Here is a 23,095-nt window from a genome sequence, read left to right on the forward strand (position 1 = left end):
GATTACTGTTAGGGTCAGAGGAAGGGTCTGGGGTAGTTGCCCCGGGGGTAATTGCCCTAGCCCCCTTCTAGGGAATCCGTACTGCTACAGTTGTATCGTTTGTACCTATTGTCTTGGATTTGACAATCTGCATGTGGCCCTCCACGATAATCTTCTGCACCATGGCTTGGCAGTTGTCCCAGAGGAGGCGGGGCACGTCGGTGATGTCGCAGACGTAGCAGAAGGCGGCCAGCGGGGCGTGGAGGAAGTGGGTGAAAAGGTTGCCCTTGTTGGCCGCGTTGTCCTGGATGGTGACCGGCAGCTGGACGGGCGACATCAGGCAGATGGTGGGCTGGCCAAACAAGTTGGGAATGCTCTAGCATGTGTGGGCAAAGGAAGGGCATGGAGCAACGGACATTTAGTACAATATCATTTCAAAAATCACTTCAGTGCTAATCACATTCAAAAATATGTACAATTTACTATCACTACATCTCCCACAATCCATTTCCCTTCTCCCTTATTATGGACAGGAGAAGATTGTGTCTTGAACAAGGCTGAAGTAGAGGGCATGTAGATATGGTGTTGCTTTCAAATTGTCTCTTTATTTTGTTCCCTTATTACACTCAAAAGTACAAAATAAGAGACATGTCCTAATGTGTGGAAAGAGCAATCGAACGGGTACATATTTTCTTGCACTTTTATGTTCTCATAGTGGAATATTTTTTCAGCATGTGAACATGAATGCCACTGTTATATTGATTCACTGCTAACATGGTAAGTACAACTTGCTTTCTTGACAGATTAGAAACTCATGGTACAATGAACCATTAAGTCCAGAAGTCTCTACATAATGGTTGCTATTTGATAGGATATTAGTACTTCCAACTGGATTGAACATGGGTATTTCAATTAACTAGTTTCCGTAATCCTATGCAATTAAATGGAGAATACAGCACTACTTGCTAGTTGAGATTTTGACAGGTCAAGCGATGTACAGAACATACCGTGAAGGCGTGAGCATTGGGGCTGTCCACAATAATGAAGAGGGGTTTCCTGGTGAATGGGTACAGATCCCCAGGGTGAATACTGTGAACAAATAACAACACAGCAATTCAAACGAGGAAACGCATGAACTCGCTAACAAGGCAGTTGCCCTGTGACATATGAAGACGTGTTAACACTCCTTTTGAAAAGAAAAGGACATTCCCGCACACATTTCAGGGTTAGGCAACCAAGTGGAATGAATTCAAGTCTTGACATATGAAGATTTTCAAGAAGTATTCACACTCTATTTGAAAATTAAAGGACATTCCTGCAGCATATATCATTGTTAGGCACCAAAGAGGAATGAATTGTGATTTTTACCTTTAACTATGAAATAAGAGGTTTGGTGGTTAGGTATGACCGCATCGTTTGAATCCCTACTGGCATGAATGTCAAAAGCATCCTGTGATCAGATCTCAGATCAAGATGCATTTATACTGCAACAGAAATTCTTTGACTACGTAATTAAAGTAACTGAAATTCTCTGACTACGTAACCACCCAAGACAAAGGAAATCAATCAATACTTTCAAAGAAAAAAAAAATCCTCAAACTCTCTGCAAAAACACTTATTATACCCTACATATAGCCCACAAGGTACTGTATTCTGAAACAAAATTGACTCAGGTTTATTACATGTATCAAGATGGCAAAAACTCACTTGAACTTATACACACAAAAAAGCAAAGTTGACAAAACGAACAAAATATAGTGTCACAGGAAAACTGACTGTCACTACTGCATATTAGTAAAAATAAAGGAACATTTTCAGAGGGACTTGAATACCCTACGTATGACCAAACTGATGCATTTTCCTAAACTATCAAAAGATATGAAGATCAACTGCTCGGTGAAATTTCTGTGTGCAATCGAAAGCTGACACACAAATGCAATGTTCATCCATATGAAGTCATCTAATACATGCATATCAAAGCACAGGTGTAGCACATGCACATGCATCAAAGCACATGCATCAAAGCACAGGTGTAGTCCACACAAATGACACAATTGTAAATTGCTATCATAATTTCCACACATTGGTGGACATACCACCCCCCCCCCCCCCAAAAAAAAGGAAGCATTTCTCTCTCAAAAGGTGTGTGTGAACATGCCCTTGCATGAGTATAAGCTGTAATAGAATTTGGTGCACAGTCTCTGCAATTACGTTTTTATTGAGTAATTCATCCAGTAACGATGCATTACAAGTCCAATGAAGACAAAAATAACAAGACAAGAGGACCCCTCCGCCCCCCCCCCCACCCCCCGAAAAAAAAAGAGAAGAAAGGATACATGGTCGGGAGTATCCGTGGCTTCCAATTTAACAGGCTGGAGAAGAACTCCACACCCTGAAAGTATGGCTGACAATATTTGTCTCAAATACTTCAATCACAGATTCCTCACAGGATTGATTACATTCTGATGCTAGGATACCCACCAGTGGATGTCCTTGAGCTGGGCAGAACGTTTCACATGGTTCTCTCCGTTCTCCTTCTTTGGGTTGGTGGCTACCCCGCCCATGTCGTACGCCCCATCGCTGTCAGGCTTCCCGGGGGCTGAGGCGCTGGCAGCCAAGTAGACCAGGAGCACAGAATTTGGTGGTAGCTCCTGGAGCGTGCATAGCGACATTGTGGACATTTGAAGTTTGGTAAATCATTATACGTGTCCAGGTATTTAACTTGCCAAGCACTTTCATGAGTATTTAAAAAGTTTCCCAAACTTGACCAGGTTGCAGACCGGCAAGCCCATTCAGGTGAAGCAATGTGTCTCAGTTCAAAGGAAGGGCTACTGTTATAATCATCCTCATCACTATCATCATCATTATAACTATCAGAACACAACATAAAAGAAACTATGCTTTTAATATGTGACCCTGCACCTCAAAACAAACAAAAAGTCGCCAGACATGAATTATTAGTTAAGACCATATTCTAAAAGAGCAGACTTTAAGCTTTAAAATGATGTATAACTCAAATCAAATGGACTCTCCTAACCTATCTAAATATTGGAAAGAAAGCACAAACTCAGGAAAAGTGTGAACTGAGAAAAGAGGCTCTAAAGTACAGTGTCTATTCAAGCGCTTAATCTTTACCAAACCGTGCTGGCTGTGGGGTGAATGGGACAAAAAACAGGAAGTAAGCCACCAGAGTAACATCAATGAAGGGATTATCAGATTAAATTGAAAATAAGCATGCCTAATTAACACATTCTGTCCATAATTAATGCCAACTTTTAAAGTAGTAGCACTATTCTTTCAAAAGTTATTAGAGTTGAAAGTGAAGAAAGTGGACAAGGTTTTTCAGAAATGAAAAAGGGATTCTATAGACACACCTAATCACACTATTCTACGAAAAATGTTCGAGATAAAGTGCTAAAAAAAAACACTTTCCTGCCCGTTTTATGATACCAAATTTTAGCATAATGTAAAAGAAGACCCGCTCTTTCAGAAAATATGAAAAAGTCAAGTTTGGCTAGGTTGACCCATTTCACTTATTTTCAGTCCTCACGCAAAATCAGTGTGTGCGACTTTATGTTCGTTTTGAGGTGCACTGTCACATATGTCACTGATACACTCTGGTGTGATCCCACATTTTATAGAAACTTGCAGTAGCAAGAGTCACTGTTGAGTAGAATTAGAATTTGAACATTTTTTTTTTTTATTTGAAATTGAGAGTTTGATTAGAATTTATCTTCATTTTAGGTGACAACTATGTAAAGGAAGCACAGAATGCCTTAAGCAACCTACAGCTTTGAGTTCCCTATGGAGGACTAATCAATGAGGATAAAGTGCTTTGCTTTTGGGCAGAACTGCTGCAGCCATGGGACTCAAACCAGGGACATTACAATTGATAATCCGTGGTCTTATCCACTGAGCTACACGTACAACAACTTCATCACAGCTTATCTGTCCATACACAACATAGTTCAGTGACTCATCAGTCTCAAGCCTGAGATATTTTGATAACACGCGCCCAACCAAGCCATCCTTCAAGTAATTCAGAACGCCTACCTTCACTCCTGCAGACATGAATGTGTAGAACTGGTCAAATGACGGCTTGTACAGGAGGTACTTGTGGGGGTTCTGCCGCTTGATTTGGGTCTGGTCCTGTCAGCAACAGATTTATTAACAACCAAAGCATGGATTTATTAACAACCAACGCCTATAAAAATAGTGCACTACTGGACCGATGAAAGCATTGCTACATCATGTTTACTTGAAAATATGATACATCATGATTAACACCTGACAAAGTCACCAAACAATGATTTCCTTAATTTTCAGAATTCTACAATTCATTTGCTTGGCTTTGCCCCACTATACTGCAAATCTTCATCAGAAACAGGAAAGAAGCTGGCAATCTGTTGGCCAATTATTTAAATACTGAATATCAAATCCAAGGTTTGAATACAGTCATGATTAAACTTTCAAATAAAACAGTTCTATTAGCAATGAACCATGTTTCATTAAAAGGGGGAAAATAGTGAATTCAATCATAAACACATTACCCCTGGTATTTAGAATTTCAAATGTGGACAGCAGATCATTAACCCGTTGAGGACGGACTGATTTTGCTACAGCATGCATTTCCCATAAACACCTGCCCGAGTACACTTGGGACTCGTCCTCAACGGGTTAAGACATCTATACGGAAATTGTTCACTTTTCAGCTGAATATCTTTCTGACTTCTCAGATTCAATGTCTCTGTTTATGAGGGTAACATGGTAACATATGACAGATTCTGAGTTGAATTGTTGTTTCTTTCTTCACCTATCCCCCTCCCTTCTCTCCTTCTGATATGGTCTCCTCTTCTACCTCTCCTTGACAGTCTGTTTTCTCTCCCCTACCCCCTCTCGATGGATCACAAGTCTTTTTATGTCCTGTGGTGGGTGGGACACAAAAGAGAATGGCTTCACTACCTTGACGCTGTTTTCGTCTCTCAGTGTGGGTTCCCTCTCCAGTGTCTGAAGCATTCTGTACATGTCCAGGGTCAGCTCGCTGAACTTCACCTGCAACATCAAGGCAACAGGAGGGTAGAAATAACTATCTTGCTTACCAAGGCCTTTAACATGATGGGGCATTCTTCTACCGCTGAACATCTCAACCCGTCCCCACCCCATCCCAGTTTATCAAATGAACAGATCTATTATGTCACAATTATTACTGTCCCAATCGGCACTCAAACTACCTGCATAAGCTGTTGTTTTTCGCATACATATTTTTTTTTTTTTTTTTTGCAAATGACAAGGTCAAGGACATTTTCGCGAGATGTTATTTTCATGATTTGGACACCTCGGCTATCATTGGTGCACTAGTACCTGTCAGTCTGAGATATTTTTGCATGTGGTTAAATTTGTGATCCAGCAGTCATTTGCGAAATTTGCAAAAATTAACCCTATTCCCACCTGGGGGGGGGGGGGGGGCATTTTGGCCCCCCCTCGACGTTTCGCGTGATTATTCCGCAACGCGTGATGCTCTTGCCGCGACATTTTATGACTTTTTTTCTTTCAAGTATCGCGCAACTTTTGAAACAATTTGTCACTCCCGGGCACACCGTTATGAAGCCACGCCCCTTTGAAAAAAATTGTCAACCCCAAAATTGCTCAAAAACATGATTTTGAGTACAAATCCAATGTAAACTGTGTTTTTGCAATTAATTCATATAAAAATGAATATTTTTACTTTCAATGGCTGATTTATTTTAGCCTGTTTATGCTTTAAAAAGTTTCTGCGACAAATTTTGACAAAAAAAAGAACAAAAACAAAAAGTAAAAAACAAAGAAATACATAAGAAATTCAATAAATAATAAAATACATAAGAAATATTATTGTTGAGTACATTTTTGTAAATTGAAAAGAATATGTTCACCAAAAATTAGAAGTCTTGGAGCTTTATTTTTTTATTTATAGGCCAAAAATTTATTTTTGCATAAACTAGCATAAATTAATACAAAATACATTTAAATTAAAATTTGAAAAATCCAAAAAAAAAAAAAGCCCCCCCCCCCCTCGGTGGTTTCAAGTCCCGCAAAAAACGCAGTGGGAATTAGGGGTATGGAATTCTGACACAAAAATTTAGCAATCCTTCAGTCTTTTTAATGGAGTTAAAGGTGAAAATATAAATTCCATGCATAAATTTATATAATTAATTTATTAAGAATAGAAAATCAATATTTTTCTAATATGTGAAAAGTAATCTCGTAGTTGACATCCTGCTCTATGTTCAGGCAAAATTTTGTAGCGATCGCGCCATCAGCGGCCGAGATCTGAAGGGGGGGGGGTCAAATTGACCCCCCCTCCCCCAGTAAAGACTTGGTCTCACATAGCCCAGTTAGAATAGGGTTAAACCCTCACAAAAATAATAGCTTATAGGGCCTACAGTACGCAGAAGGTAGAAGGTAACGGACAAGAAAGTGAGAACAGCTGACCTGGTGGGCTGAGTTGCCCACAATGATGGCCTCCTGCAGAGTAAGCTCGCTGGTAATGGACGGGTCTTTGGCGGGGACAATCTCCTCGGTGAGCCGGTGGGTTTGGACCTGGGGCGAAGCCTGTTCGTCCAGTACCCGTATGCCCTCATCAGCCTGGGTGGGTGGTGGAATGTAATAACAGGGCCATGGTTAATATAACAGATCTTATACCTCTCCTAGCCAGGAAATGTTTAAAGGGATCGTATAGTTTTGGTTGAGACCTAATTTCAGGTTTCTTACATTTTTTGGTGAGATAATGAGAAACCTCTAATGAAATATGAAAGAGCATGTAATTCTATGATGAATTCAACATTTGATGAAAATTGGTTTTAGAATGGCTGAGATATCCAAAAAAGAGCGATTCTAATAAAGTGTGGGACCCACACTTTATTATGATCGCTTTGTTTTACTTTGTTTTTGGATGTTTCAGTCATTCCAAACCCGGTTTTCATCAAATAAACTTTGAATTCCTCTTAAAATGGTATGTTCTGTACTATATCAAAAGTGTTTTCTTGGTATCTCGCAAAAAGTAATAAGACCAATTCTCATCTCCACCTATACTGTACCATCTCCACCAATACTGTACCATATCCAGACCTCAAAAGTAGAATGTACACAAAAATGTGCATGCTCATTCAGAAGAATAAAGAGGAAGGGTGTGTATTGTTTTTCTCTCTCTTCCTTTTTTTTTTTTCATACAAATATGTTTTCCTATGAATATCAAGATTCATGAAACTCACAGGTACTGTTTGAAATTGGGTCAACGTGTCCTGCTTAAAGATTTTTTTTTCATGGCCACTTTGTGAGAAGAGTTTCATTGGCAGCAGATCAATAGCATTACATGCGCCTATTCAGAATTGAGATAGGATGAAACCCAGGCACGCTCAATAAACTTTGCCTTTTGAGATATTGTGGCACGACCACTAAGGACATAAACGGTCACATCGTGAGCAGAAAAAAGTGCTGCTAAACCCAATCACCTGCATCAGAGAACTCAGTAAAACAACATACAGATGTAACTCTTGCCTTATGCTTGTCCTGTTTCATACTCTTTAGTCTTCTAGATTTACAATTGATCCTAATGCTCTGAATCTCTTACCAGTCTTATGCATTTTGGATTTCACTCTAGCAGTCATCAAAATTAACCCTAACATGGAGTGGGGTTCCACTTCACACAATAAATTTTAACCTTCTGTTATGCTAATGCATGATACAGTGGGCTTCCATTATAACAAAGTCCTTTGGACTGGCAGTTTTCTTTTGTTATATCGACAACAGAGAGCCGATAATGTTGCAGCCTGAATTTTTACTTTGTCATATTTATTAAACCAGAATTTTTTTATAGCCAGGTTCGCTATAACGGGAGTGCACTGTAATTGATCAGTGGTATTAATGGTCATAAACCATACAAGTATGACAGCTCACATCTATAAAGGCCTCGATTTCACCCAGCACTAGGTCCCACTCCGGTTGATCCTCCGCATTGTAGTTGGAGCGATATTCTTCCAAATTCCTGCTCAATTCCTGTTGGACACGAGCAGCAGCAAAAAACAACATATTCAACCAAATTGGATCTGTCACATTCATGTAAGATGAAAAAAAAAAGGAGAAGAAGGAAGCATTTTGCCAACTTCGGCCGACCATTAGAACTTTACTCTTCAGCAAAAGGAAAACGACAAACTTTTTAATTTTTTTCTGCCAGACTAAGAAAGTATCACAACCAACTGACACAGATCTATGGAGGACTTGCCATTTTCTCCTGAATAAAGCACAAACACACACAACCTTTAATACACACACACAAATGGATTCTCCCTTATTTTGTTCCAGGCAAATATAGAGATGATTTAACTATGCAACGGATGGCAGTAGCATCCCATGTAATACAGGACCTACTACAGATCCTGTAGTTATGATGGCGATGATGATACTAACAAAAACATACACTAGCAGAACTTTTCATATTCACCATAATCATCACTATTATCACTATCTTCATCATCACAGGGAAGTTGGAATGATCAAAAAATAAAATTATAAAAAAAAAGACCTCTAACATCACAGTATTGACATACATCAAATGCATACATGCATACCTACTTAGCTCTGGTGGATCCTTAGCAGTAGACAAAAACATAAGACTATGTTGAAATCTGTAATACTTGCATGCCAAAGTCATACAATACGAATGGTTCTGCCATTGATTACTATTGATTGATAAAGTTGATAAAGTGAAAAAGAGTCACATTAACACAACAGAAGCTATCTGTACAGTATGTCCCCAAAAAAATTACAACGGGGCCCTCCGCAATGATATCTTTAAAAATAGTGCATCAATCTAAATATAAATTCAGGGTATGAAACTATAACTCATTGTCCACATCTTACAGAAAACCCCACTCGATTTGCTTCAGTGGTCAAAGAGAAATACAGAATTTTGTAAAGGATGTCGGGAATCTCTTCCGTCCAAGTTCTGCCTATTATTCACACACAAGATCATGAAAGTGCTAAACTCGGAAGAATCCGATTCATGACATGCTTTACAACAATCCACATTTCTCTGTGACCGCTTAACCAAATCGAATGGGAATTTCTTTAAAATAGAGCTAAAATGTTATATTCTAAGACCCTGAAGTAGCATTTTAAAAAAATTAATCATATTGGGTGTTATCGATGCAAAAATCTGATCTGTAATTTTTTGGGGGACATACTGCAGTAAGTCGCCCCAAAAATTACAGATCAGATTTTCGAATTGATAACACCCAATATGAACAACCAGTCTAAGTGCTACTTCAGGGTCTTAAGATATAACATCTTAGCTCTATTTTGCAGAAAACCCCATTCAATTTGGATAAGCGGTCACAGAGAAATGTGGATTGTTGTAAAGCATGTCATGAGTCTGATTCTTCCAATTTTAGCACTTTGATGATCTTGTGTGTGAATAATAGGCAGAACTTGGACAGAAGAGATTCCCGACATCCTCTACAAAATTCCTCATTTCTCTTTGACCACTGAAGCAAATCGAGTGGGGTTTTCTGTAAGATGTGGGCAATGAGTTATAATTTCATGCCCTGAATTTGTATTTTAAATACAAATTCAGGGTAATAGATTGATTCACTATTTTTAAAGATATCTTTGCGGAGGGTCCCGTTGTAATTTTTTGGGGGGACATAGTGTACAATGGTCACACTGTACAATGGTCACACTCATTAAAGGACAAGTTCACCTTCAATAACATAAGGATTGAGAAAATGTAGCAATATTAGTAGAACACATCATTGAAAGTTTGAGGAAAATCGGACAATCCGTTCAAAAGTTATGAATTTTTGAAGTTTTTGTGCAATTAGCGCTGGATGAGAAGACTACTGCAGTGTACGATGTCACATGCGTACAACAATATAAGGAAAATATAAAGAGAATTTCACAAAATTTCATCTTTTGAAAAAAGTACACATTCCCTTGACTCGTTACCGACATGTCATGGGTAATATTATTCCCCCTACCTTTAGACAGAGGCAAGTCAAATGCTCTTTTATTATGCGAAAAAAATGAAAATATGTTGAATTTTCTTTACATTTTCTTTAAACTGTTGTACTCATGTGACATCATAAGCTGTAGTAGTCTCCTCGTCCAGCAGTTCCGACACAAAAATTTAAAAGATTCATAACTTTTGCATCGATTGTCCAATTTTCCTCAAGCTTTCACTGATGTGTTCTACTATTATTGCTGCATTTTCTCAATCCTTATGTTTATGAAGGTGAACTTGTCCTTTAAAGAAAACAAATTTGACACCAACCTTTACCAAGTCCTTGACTAGATCCATCTTACGTAGTAAAAGCCCGACCACAATCACTCTTGCGTAGTACCGCAACTTCTTGACCATCAGTTCGGGACTGCACATGCACAGCATTTGGAACAACATGGAACAACATTTCATCACAAAGTGCATTTTTCATGGAACACATGAGGCATTTCACATTAAGAGGACTATGTTACACTGTTCTGGGTCTTGTCTTTTGTGTACAGTTGTACAGCTTACACTTATGAGCTAAAGTGAATGTCAGCATTATCACAGACACAATTTGAAGGCCAAAATTCACAACTAGGTAAATGTAGTCGTAATCTTTGTATGTGTGTTGCAAATGGATTATGCAAAGTTCAGTTGCATAGTATGCACAACACGCTCCATAATGATACATAAACTTGTACCAACAAGATATAATAATCATCATGTGCTGTCATGTCCGTACGTGGTGGATGACAGTACACTTTAAGTGTGTTTTTAGCTGATAGATTTGATCTTGAACCATGGATTTGATTCAAATTGCCTTTGTGAAGTCAGGCCCTAATTTCCTTTGCTCAAGTTATTCTTTCAGGCCCACATTAGTCAGCATCTGTGGCAAGAATAGTCTTGCACATTTTTACACATGTTTGAGAAGTTCTATCTTTCAAGCATAGATATTCATTACTACTTTTGAAAGAAGAAAACAGACAGATTCAATCAATTAATTGCGCAAAAAAAAAAAGTAGATATATACATACCTTTTCTCTCTATTAACTTTGGAGAAGTACGCCCTCGCTCTGATGGCAGAGTAGAATGAGTACGCTTCATGGAGGTAATTGGTCTCACTGGTTCTTAAACTGCAAGATAAAAGCATGAATTTGGACCAGTTAGTAAAACATTTCAAAGGAATTTCACATAGTACATGTACAAGTTTTGAATAGTCCGGCAAAATCTACAGTTAAAATATTTTTGGAAACTATATCTAATCCAAGAAACACTAAGTACAATGTAACTCTGCATCACATGTGAGTTTCCCAATGATGGCTCTAAAAATTGATGAACCATACTCCTGCAGTAAAAACACTATAAAAAAAAAAAAAAAGGAGGCACAAAAACAAGGCAAACACCATGCAAAGTCTCGCCCGCACATCCCAGATTGTGATTACAGTGTTTTTCTGGATAAGTTCATTGACCTGTGGCCTTTGACCTTGTTAGAATTTACCAAATGAATTTGACTGAGATCCTTAGCAATGTACCTTTGGTAAAAATTTGGTAAAAAATGTGGTGGTCATACAATATCAAAGCTGTGGAAAGTACACCACAATACAACATTTGTATGTGTACAGAGCTTTAATATCATGCAAAGATTTACCTATCTATGTTGCCAATGGTTGTTTTTATTGCAATAATCATCAATGTTATCATTACCATAACTATTAGATTTATTATCAATATTACATAATCATCAATCTTACAAATGCACTTCTTTATCAGTCATTTTCATGACCATTGCATCTTGACTGTTCTCATCATCACAAGCAGCACTATATGATTATTATCCTAAAATCATCTTAGTGACGGGCACGCTACTGTGTGTAGGTGAGCAAAAACTCCAAAATAGCATTCTCTCCAGAGGGAAACAATAAGAAAACAAAAGCAACTGTGCTGCACTATGGGGCTGCATTCATTACTTTTGAAGTCATGTTGCAAAAGGAGAGCTCTTGGTATGATTGACAGTCTGTCTCTTGGCACGAAAAGGACCCCCATTTGTTGCCTAGCAACATGAGTGCAACACTGCTCCATGTCACCTCAGCCACATCCTCCCCTGCCAGGTGGTAGTCACTTCCTCCTGATCAATGAATCACTCTGCACATCCCTACTGCACATCCAACACTGGCACTCATTTCATACACAACCTTGCATCTCTTGATACACTGTTGCCATGGTGATCTGGCTTCAGCATCCACACTAAGAAAGCTACACACTGGTTCTTAATGGAGGGCAGAGTACATGACTTCTTTTTGTCTTTGTAAGTGATTTTGGAAGTGATCCAGCTACAGATAAGTTTGGATGTACATTGTATACAGAACACGTTGTACATTTTGAAATAACTGGCGAAGTGCCATTTGAATTCATACCGTACAGTAGGTCACTCAAATTCACTTGATTTTGTGAAACATGCACTTTGATTATAAAACCTTGCTACAGATCAGATGGAATACAGAATGTCAAGTACCATTCTAGATGGGAATTATGTACATTTGTATGAAGGTCATTATCTTTTGTTTCCATTAAACGAAATGCATGTATACACCATCACCACCCTCTTTCCTCTCTCAATAAGGAAAAAATGCTTTCAATGCATGTACTAAAAGGACAGTCTAATAAAGGTTGATGATCTCAACCTTCCATGTTTAGAACATATTGTGCACAGGTGTTCACCGCACAATAGAATGTACTCCACAATAGTCTCTCCAACCTTGGCATTTATTTTCTTATTTTTAGCTCCTGGTGACTTTTACTGACAAGTGATGTATCATTGTGTAAATATGCAATCTCTTCTTGCACCAAAGGCATTAAAGGACAAGTTCACCTTCATAAACATAAGGATTGAGAGAATGCAGCAATATTAGTAGAAAACATCAGTGAAAGTTTGAGGAAAATTGGAAAATTGATGCAAAAGTTATGAATTTTTAAAATTTTTGTGCTGGAACTGCTGGACAAGGAGACTACTACAGCTTGTGATGTCATATGAGTACAACAGTATAAAGAAAATGTAAAGAAAATTCAACATATTTTCATTTTTTTCACATAATAAAAGAGCATTTGGCTTGCCTCTTTCTAAAGGTAGGGGGAATAATATTTCCCATAACATATGTCGGTAACGAGTCAAGGGAATGTGTACTTTTTTCAAAAGATGAAATTTTGTGAAATTCTCTTTATATTTCCCTTATATTGTTGTACGCATGTGATATCGTACACTGCAGTAGTCTTATCATCCAGCAGTTACTGCACAAAAACTTCAAAAATTCATAACTTTTGAACGGATTGTCTGATTTTCCTCAAACTTTCAATGATGTGTTCTACTAATATTGCTACATTTTCTCAATCCTTACATTGTATGTTTATGAAGGTGAACTTGTCCTTTAATCAATTTATCATCTAGGTGAATGCCATAGGAACAATTTAACAAATATTCTTTCTGAAAATGTAACTGTAGTTTGCTCTTCGATTGGCATATTGCATGTTGGAGAGCTTTCTTCACCATTTGACACAGCTGTCCCAAAACTATGTGGGCAACATATATGTAATGTCAAATAAACAGAGACTACCCAAAATCTGTGATCTCTACATGTATATTGCATCATCATTACCTTCCTATTGGACTGAGACATATTGGGACACATGAGTGGGACTGCAAATATATTGGGCACATAAAGGGTTTTAAAAACAAACTGTGGTAAAATCATGTACCATACATTGTACAACTGTAGTCATTCACATGATACAGACATGTATATCAGCTGAGATACAATGTCCAACTGGAAGAAGGCAAAAGCTCTCTGGGTTCCGTGACCAACAGAGTACAGCTGTGTAGCTGCATTGCTTGCCTCAACACTTACATTACAATTACCATTCATAACCTGCCCAAAATATTTTTTTCCTTTTGTTTCCAATTAAACAGTTTTACGAAAACGATTCATGGACAATAAATACAGAAAAAAGTCACCATACTATGATTACAAAATCTATATTACGATTACAAAATCAGCTCTGCCAAACAAATTTGACTTTCCCACAAATATTTAACATTTTTTCTTTTCACCAAAATGTAAAAGAGGAGTGGTTTTCTGACCCAATGTAAACATAAGAACATACAACTGTAGATCTGAGATAAGTAAGGTCATTCCTGACAACCAAAACATTGAGCTACAGATTTAAAGGGACTGTACAGTACTGGTTGAGGTAGGGATTCATGTTTTGAACATTCCTAAGTGAGATAATGAAAAGTCTCTTATGAAATATGAAAGAGCATGTAATTTTAAGAAGGATTCAACGTTTATCTGATGAAAATTGGTTTTCAAATGGCTGAGACATCCAAAAAAGTGTTAATAATAAAAGGCGACATGCCACAACTTTATTAGGATCTCTTTGTTTCACCTTGTTTTTGGATATCTCAGCCATTTCAAAACCGATTTTCATCGAATAAACTTTTGATACCCCTTAGAACTGCATGCTCTTTGACATCTCATAGAGTGGTTTCTGAATATCTCGCAAAACGTTAAAAGCTAAATCTTCACCTCGACCAGAACTGTACACACCCTTTAAAATTCCCTTGACTTAGATTGTAGAAGGCATCCTTTTTATTCTTTCATCATTTGTGTAATTCTATAGGAGAATATGACATGTAACTTTACTCAAATTGACACACATTATGGTTCTGTTACTGTAGAGAGATGTTGTTATCAAAAAGATGCTATTCTGTGCTCTTGCATAAAATTTCAAATCATTGCTCCCATAATGGCTTAAATAGTCTCGGAAAAGTGATATATTAAATACATTGTACATACATACAGGGGCCCTAGAAAGCTATTCATATGTAATTTGTGTGTTTTTATGTATTGTTTTTGTTTGTCTGTTTGTTTGTTTTGTGTGTGTGTTAAATAAACTTAAATAAACAGTAAAATAAATAGATATCAATTAACAAATTACTTCAGGATAATCAATTAACAAATAACTTCAGAATTGTAAGAACTTATGATTGTTAGAGGAACCAGTAGCACTCAAAAGTAACAAAACTAATAATTAACAAAAGTGGGGTAGGCAATGTTATCTATTAAAAACATAGTTTATGGTTTTAAACTGAATGTGGGTATACTGTTTGGGCTGTATACAATCTGTTTAATCCAAATGATATCTAAACTAGAAATGTCGCTACGGCGACTGATGCCTCCGCCATAATGCATGATTCTCCCAATAGGTGTATAGTACAATGTCTTGACAATGTGTGATGACAGTTTCACATAACTGGCAAAATATCGAAATAACAGGTTTGTCAGAAATATCTTGAATGTTCACTTTCCACGAACTGGGTTTGCTAAAATTGTCTATTAAAGAGTGCAGGTACACATATTTGGGGAATTGAAAATTTTTACTTGACTTCTGACCGACCTTATTATAAGTTTATGCATTGAGTATAATTTTCAAGGTATGAAGAAAGAGTGTAATTACAGTACAAAATATTTTTTTTTTCATTTAAACCTGACCTTTAACCCTTCACCTTTGACCTTTGACCTTCTGGCTGGAAATTTCCAAGAGAATCTCCATCAAGTAATACATGTACATGTATATATTAAACACTTTTAAAACTAATAATGCAATCATTGCATATACTAGTATGCATGTATGAGGGAAATACAGTAGTAACATTTTGAGGAGTTGACCTTGACCTTTGAACCCCTGACTATTGACCCATGACCCCTAAATTCCCTAGATAATCCCTGCCAGTCAGTACATGCATATGTACCATGCTCCATGAAGATACATTGAACCATTTGCGAGAAAAGTGATATTGCAACATTTTCACCTAACTTTTGACCTTTTGACCTTTGACCTTATGACATGAAACTCTCTCTGGAGAATCCTTATGCAGTAGTACATGTCTACACTAAGTTTCAAGAAAATAACTGCGGGCATTGCATAGATATGGGGGAAATAGCAACATTTTTAGCATTTGACCTTGACCTTTTGACCTTTGACCTCTTGTCAATGTCACTAGAATCTACTCAACTAATTGTCCCATCATATATCATCCTTGGACCAAGTTTGGTGAAAGCTGCTTCATCCAGTTTTGAGTTATCACATAAACAGATAAATTTTAGGATTTGACCTTGATCTTTGACCTTTGACCTCTGTCCGATTTCACTGAAAAACTAATCAAGTAATTGTCCCATCATACATCATCCTCCAACAAAGTTTGGTGAAATTTGCTCCATACAGTCTTGAGTTATCGCGTAAACGGATACAATTTCATGATTTGACCTTGACCTTTGACCTTTGACCTTTAGCCGATTTCACTCAAAATCTTATCAAATCGTTGCCCCATCATACTTCATACTTGGACCAAGTTTGGTAAAATTCCAGTAAATATTACTCAAGTTATCGCGTAAACGAAAGCGGACGGACGTACGGACGTACGGACGTACAGACGTACGGACGTACGGACGTACAGACGTACGGACGTACGGACGTACGTACGGACGGACGGACAACCCGAAAACATAATGCCTCCGGCACCACTTCGTGGCGGAGGCATAAAAAAACTGATAATGGACCAACAAAATGCTGGTCTTCACACTCCTTTTCTATTTTTAATAAACTTCACCTTTCCTTGCACATTTGTCACAGTTCTACATGTATGAGGTCTTCTTTCACAGCTTAATAGAAGAACAGCTGCACTGTGTATTCATGCTTTCAGCAGAATTCAACAAAAGCTTTTATTTACTGTAATTGATCACATTGTCACTGACAGTTGACTCACTAATAGTGGTAGTACAGCTGACCAATCTTGGAGGCTATTTCACCAATCTGCCATCGCTTCAGTCCATACCTCAGATCAAGGACTTGCCTGCAAGAAAGGACAAGATACCGTCAATCTAACACCACCCATACTAGAATCGGCTGGAAAACCCAAGACTTTGAATACAAGAGCAATCAGAATTGTGAAGGAAGTGGGTTGGCATTCATATCAATTTCCATTAACCTTTGCAGGAACATTACCACTTCGTAAGGATCACATCTTTTTGAATACATGAAGAGTTTGTTCGCAAAAACCGATAAGTCCATATTTGCCAAATGAAGATATTTGCGATTAAAGGTCAAGAAAAATAAAGAGAATAATAAGATTTTTTTTGCTTCTTTTGACCATAACTTCAAAAATGTACCTTTATATGTAGTGACCAATATGTCATTAAAAAGGCATTATTTTGTACTTTATGACAGAGACCGTACTTCAAAATATAAAAAAATGGACTTATCGGTTTTTGCGAACAAACTCTTCACATTATTGCATTACACCAGTCCAATTTTATCACATTTTTATCACAGATGTCATGGTATAAATTCCCTCAACTTGTCAGTCACAAGAGGAAAAATTAAACAAAAATGAATAAAGAGGAAAAATTAAACAAATATGCTTTTGCTATCAATGAGGAAATTCACAAACAAGGTTGTAAATGGTGCATTCCCCCCCCCCTTTTTTTTTTCTTGTTAAACGGGCATTAGAGTCCAATAGAGAAGGCTAACTCAAGTGGGCTAACTTACAACACTTACTTACAAAGAACACAAGCTTGTGTATGGGTGTACATTGCATTGTAAGCAATACCCACGAGTATTTTCTTTCTTTTTTTTAAACAAAGGCCAATTTTACATTACATTGTACATTTAAATGACACACAACTTCACCATGCAAGTACAAATTTTTCATTCTTTTGATGCAAAATGCACCGGTAATTTAGTTTTCCATCCAAAAGTTTGTTTCAATTTCAATAACTGCACAGTACATACAATGTACATGACAGTGCACAAATTAAAAGTATTAACAAAAGAGCCTACCGCACACTATTCAGGCTTGCACAGTCAATATTTCTCATAAATGTAAATTCGATACCATCCATGCAGTCAACATGTACAACCTGTACTACTTGACTACCTTCGCACAGGTGGATTACCAACTGTCCGGTCTCTTTCGACAAGTACCGGTAAAAGAATTTCATTCAGGGCACTGAGGGCTTTCAAAGAATTGTTGGAGGAATGGGTTAAATGAACAACTTCAATTCTTTAAAAAAAAAGAAAAAGGCTCTACAATTTGAATTAAAACAGCTACATATACGAACCAGATTCCACAGGCATGTGCAACGCTGCACAATTTATACTTTAAAATATGAATCATCTCAGTACACTTATCTTTCTGGTTTTTACATTCAAGTACAAGACAAATCTTAGCACTATGAGGGGGCAAAAAATTGCAGTTTAGTGTAGCTATTGAGCAAATCCTGAACACCTGAAGTATGCTGTTTGTATTTTGTGTAAACATGAAGTTTCATTTAGCAAATGAAGTTTCAAATAGCAAATTTCCTCGCAGATAAGATTCTGAAAGCATTCCAACACATGTCATATTGACCACCTGTACATTCACAATCTCATCTACATTGTATACAATTAATGTATATATCTATTGTACATTGTAGAAGAAAGCAACGTAGCTTTTTAACAGGAATGACCAAGTTCAAAGAAAATTACCAGTACTCAAAAAGTTTGTCTTCATCTGCAAAATAAGCTTCCAAACCAGCAGTACAAAAATGAACTGATTTATATCTGACACAAGTCAGCATGGCAACAATTCAAAACTTGCAAACTGCACGCAACTGACGTGAAGACAGGAGATGTGGCATACATACCTGTTTTGCTGCTGAAATTTCCACAACTTTGTGTAGACATCAAATGTCCTTGCAAAATATGATTGCCACTGTTTATGTCCATACTGAGGCAAGTCCCTGGAACAACAAATTGCCATACAAAATTACCATACACAATGGAACAAAAAACATACAAAATTACCATACAAAATGGAACAACAAATTACCATACAAAATTCAATAATATGCACAAGAGACCACAGTCTACACATGCATTGTACCTAACCAGATATTCCTAATCCTAATCTGATTCATCACAGGAGACTACACATCTACAACATAGGGACCCTGGCTGCATCACCAGCATGAGGCAGCCAGGTGGAACCTGCCCACCCTAGCATCAAGAAGGCAGGTACACCACTCAAATTATCATCCTTCTTAAAAGCAGTAAGGGGTTGGTCCTGGGTCTACTAAATGAAATTTATTCTTTATTAGAACAAGATCTAAAAGAAATATAAAAATTAAACAGAACAAAGATCACAAAACCAAAAATTTTCTAGAAAGGCAAAGTATAAACCATGAGAAATACAGTAGTTTTAAAAAATCGTCACTGTAACACAGAGCAATCCAAACACTTTTTTTTTCTTTTTCTTTTTTGTGAGCACCCCCATGGCTTGGAATCATCTCCCACCAACAGTAGGCCTATTACAACAGCCCATTTCCAGAAGTCTTCAGAAGTAATATGGAAAAAAAGTCACAATTTGCATTGCTACAACTAATTAGCTTTGTGCCCTCTCTCCCGAATGACTATGATACCACTAATCCAACAGTATACACATCCACTAATCACTATCCAGATCCAGCTCCAGATCCTAGGCTATGCTTATATTCATCATTCATTCATCACGTTGGCTTGTTTTTTTACTACTGTAGTTCATCATGTCAGAAGTATATTCAACAGTCAATTCGTTGAATATGGTACCATGAACAATGCAGGAAAAGGACAAACCTATTATTGTCAGTATTGATTCACTCATACTTCCCAGCACTGTTTCAACCATCAAGTACCACAAGAAAATCAAGAAACAGTCAATAGGTCTAGATAATCTAAATTCATATTTTGATGGAAATGCAAAAGTAGGCATGATCTAACACGTTAGTATAATCATGTAACATTTTATATAGCTTTTAAAATTGTAGCGTTGACATTAGAATCTAATGTACTAACGTTAGAAACATTCTAACCACTAACTAGTACTACATTACAGGGCTGTTGTGTCGAGTCTCTAAACTACCGGTAAATTTACTAAATTTATCTTAAAATAAAAATGACTGGAATCTCCTAAATTTAATCGAATCCTACATCCAGCTGACATAAACACTGTCAGTGTCACTGTACTTGTGTGTAGGCCTATGTTAATCTAATAATTGCTTTGGATAGGCGGGGTTTGATAGAACTAACATTAGCAGTTTTCTAGACACGAATAAAAGATAGGGTCTAGAGCTAGACCTATATCTAGATCCAGATTCTACACAACCTCACTGCTGACAACACCACACCATCACGATTTTCATGCTCTGGGACTGTGTACATGTGTATGCATCTTGGTCTCCGTACTGTACATTCATCGTGTATCCCACCCCACGCACATCGCTATCACATTATATTTTGTGTATGAATTTGGGCACCTACCTAAGACCATTGAAGAGCTGTTTGGATTTTTCGTGCAAGTAGTTGAATTCCTGCACAATTTTCCTTTCATCTTCTGTAATGGCTGTTTCACCGTCAGTCTCCATCTGGTATCTTTGTAGAATTTTCTCTTGACGCGATCGATCGTGAAGTGCGTATGCGTACCAACCTCCACGAGCTCCTCCTACATTACGCGACTGCTACCACGGCCACACTCACACCGACGACGCGCCGCGACGACCTACGCCGTACGGCCAGGGCTAGTGCAGTATCAGTGTTTTCCTTCTCTCAGCATGCAAAGCAATCGCGGATCAACATACACACAAGTACACACGCACACACGCACACACATGATGTCCCTACGCCAACTCGCTCGATTTTCTCTATGTCAGCTCCACAGCCAACCTGAGATGACTCCTGTGTGTGTGCTTCTGCATTGATTTTACTGTTTCATCAGGTAACGCCATCTGGCTTCATTTTCCCTGCTGACATTGAAAGACTGCATTTCTCTACCACTTGTTGTGCGTTATGCATGCGCTGAAACACCAACGGGGTTTGGTAGGAGGAGGCGCCACCCGCGTGTCAATCTCCAAGACGAAGAATCCCAGGGCGCCACGGCAGACTCAGAGTGGCGCCATTTTCTTTGTAGGTCAAGTTTTCGAAAGGAACTGTGCTCCCGTATTAACAGTGATTAAAGAGATCAAACAGATCAAAGCAAAACAAATACAAAACACACAATATTATAGCGTGTAATGATTGTGGATAAACAGGATAGAGGCCCTGCATAGACCTAATGTTTGTTTGTTTGTTTTTCAACGCTCAACAAGAGTTCAAGATAAGAACAATCCAAATGTTACTCCCGATCCCGCTTTTCACTATAAATTTTCTTTTCGGTTGCTATACTGAATGGGCCACCTATATTTCATGTTTGATGCCGGACGAGTGAGACCCGAAGGGTGGTCAAAGCTGGACATTGATGCAGGTCCAAGACCCAAGTTTTCTAATGTATCGCTGTGACTAATCTCTTACAGCTTCGATTCCCACTGGTTCCTTTTTCCGACGTGTCCGTTAAAAATATAGGGTCCTAGATCAGCAGATGTGATCTTACAAATTCCACTCGCAGAGAGAACAGACAAATTGAATAAAACTCAAAGCTCACAAGTTCAAATTTGTTTGTACATGTGTGAGTACTTAGTTCATCAAAGATATCTTATAAAGTATTGGGTCTATGAGGAAATGTTGGTCTTTCAAAACAAAAATAAAAAGGCTTCTAATAACCTTTCACATCATTAGCGCCTATGTCGATTCTAATCTGGGAATCTCTATCATCTTAATCATGCGAGGAAAATAGGAGGGCCTATATAGCTATACGTAGAAAGACAGTATTTTTTGTTTCTTTATCCGTTTGCCTTTCCATTCAAGTTTATACCAACATAAACACTGATAATAAAATGTCATTGCAACGAATGACAAATTACCCTGCACCAATGTAAACACACGCCAACATTATTCAGTCGTTTTGAGTAATGACAATCATTAAAAAAATCATGGACATAAACTCCGGTGAGATGAAAGTCCATAGTTTTTTATCATGGATATCATTAAGAAGAAACTGATAATCGATACATGTAATTATTATCGTCGTTAAAGGGCACTTTGTCAAAGAGTGGCAATAATGACCTCTTGATGCCATAAATAAATTATAATCATTAATTTGAATAATGAACGTTCATTGTGCACTCACTTGGCTGTAAATCAATAGACAGGTGAGCGCAATTCAAACCCGTTACAGATCATTCACTTCATTGAAATGATAGATATAACAAAAACAATCGAAATGAGTAGAGAGATGAACATAGGTCCTACATGAAAAAGTTCTGGGAAATCAGTCAAAACTTGGAAAAGTTGGAAGAAGCTAAAAAGGACGGGGAAATGGCGAAGGAAAGGAGGTTGAATGGTAAAACAAACTCACACGAGGCATGAGACGGATTATTGGGCTCACTGATGACTAAGGTATACAGAGGAGAAAGTATTAAGAGACGATAAACGATCAATGGTTCTTTTTAACTGTCTCACAGGAGGCAATAAAGGCATAGGCTTGCAAGAGTATAACTCTTTCGGTTATGGGAGTTTCTCTGTTATCATAATGATTAATCCTCTAACTGAAAAGTAAACATACTGATACTTAAAGCCTCATTTACACTGTTCTCAAGAGAATTCCAAAATCTAAAGCGGCAGAAAAGGACACTACAGGTTCGGGAAAAAAATATCCTATATAGTCAAAGGCAAGTCATTCATTACAATGCCAAATAGGCTATAAGTGAATAGTTTTGCTTTTAACGAACATGGACTTGAATAAATGAGGGAAAGACTGGTTGGCAAGTTAAAAAAAAAAAAACGTCCTAAATTCAAACAATACATGTCATTGATCTTTTAAATGTTGTGTTCATGAAAAACATCAACAGTGTGGCATGTGCATGATCCATTACAATAATGATTCATGATAAATTTTCACTCTTCTCTTGCTAGGTTTCATTCAGCTAAGTCGAAATTGATTTACATGATGTAGGAGCTACAGTACCCCTTTAAAAGAGCTGTATACGTGTGATTTGTTATGATCACCATAACCGATACTATATCTATGTACAATGCATGCACACAAGAGCGCTATAAGAGCGAAATATGATGATCGCTGACAGGATGTTAATAACAGTT

General features: G+C 37.6%; 1 protein-coding gene across 1 annotated transcript in view; it reads right to left on the reverse strand.

Annotated features, from left to right (window-relative positions):
* LOC140240786 (protein SCAI-like) overlaps positions 1-20,536 on the reverse strand; it is a 28,540-nt gene extending 8,004 nt beyond the window's left edge. The window contains exons 1-12 of the mRNA XM_072320559.1: positions 20,384-20,536; positions 18,733-18,828; positions 16,815-16,901; positions 11,032-11,130; positions 10,286-10,382; positions 7,915-8,013; positions 6,451-6,603; positions 4,942-5,031; positions 4,033-4,128; positions 2,461-2,630; positions 987-1,068; positions 106-355 (exon numbers count right to left, since the gene is read on the reverse strand). Coding sequence (XP_072176660.1) covers positions 106-355; positions 987-1,068; positions 2,461-2,630; positions 4,033-4,128; positions 4,942-5,031; positions 6,451-6,603; positions 7,915-8,013; positions 10,286-10,382; positions 11,032-11,130; positions 16,815-16,901; positions 18,733-18,828; positions 20,384-20,487 — 1,423 coding nt within the window. The 5' untranslated portion in view covers positions 20,488-20,536. The remainder of the gene's footprint in view (positions 1-105; positions 356-986; positions 1,069-2,460; positions 2,631-4,032; positions 4,129-4,941; positions 5,032-6,450; positions 6,604-7,914; positions 8,014-10,285; positions 10,383-11,031; positions 11,131-16,814; positions 16,902-18,732; positions 18,829-20,383) is intronic.
* Between the last annotated feature and the right edge of the window lie 2,559 nt (positions 20,537-23,095).

Source organism: Diadema setosum, chromosome 17 (genome assembly GCF_964275005.1).
Source record: "Diadema setosum chromosome 17, eeDiaSeto1, whole genome shotgun sequence".
NCBI lineage: Eukaryota > Metazoa > Echinodermata > Echinoidea > Diadematoida > Diadematidae > Diadema > Diadema setosum.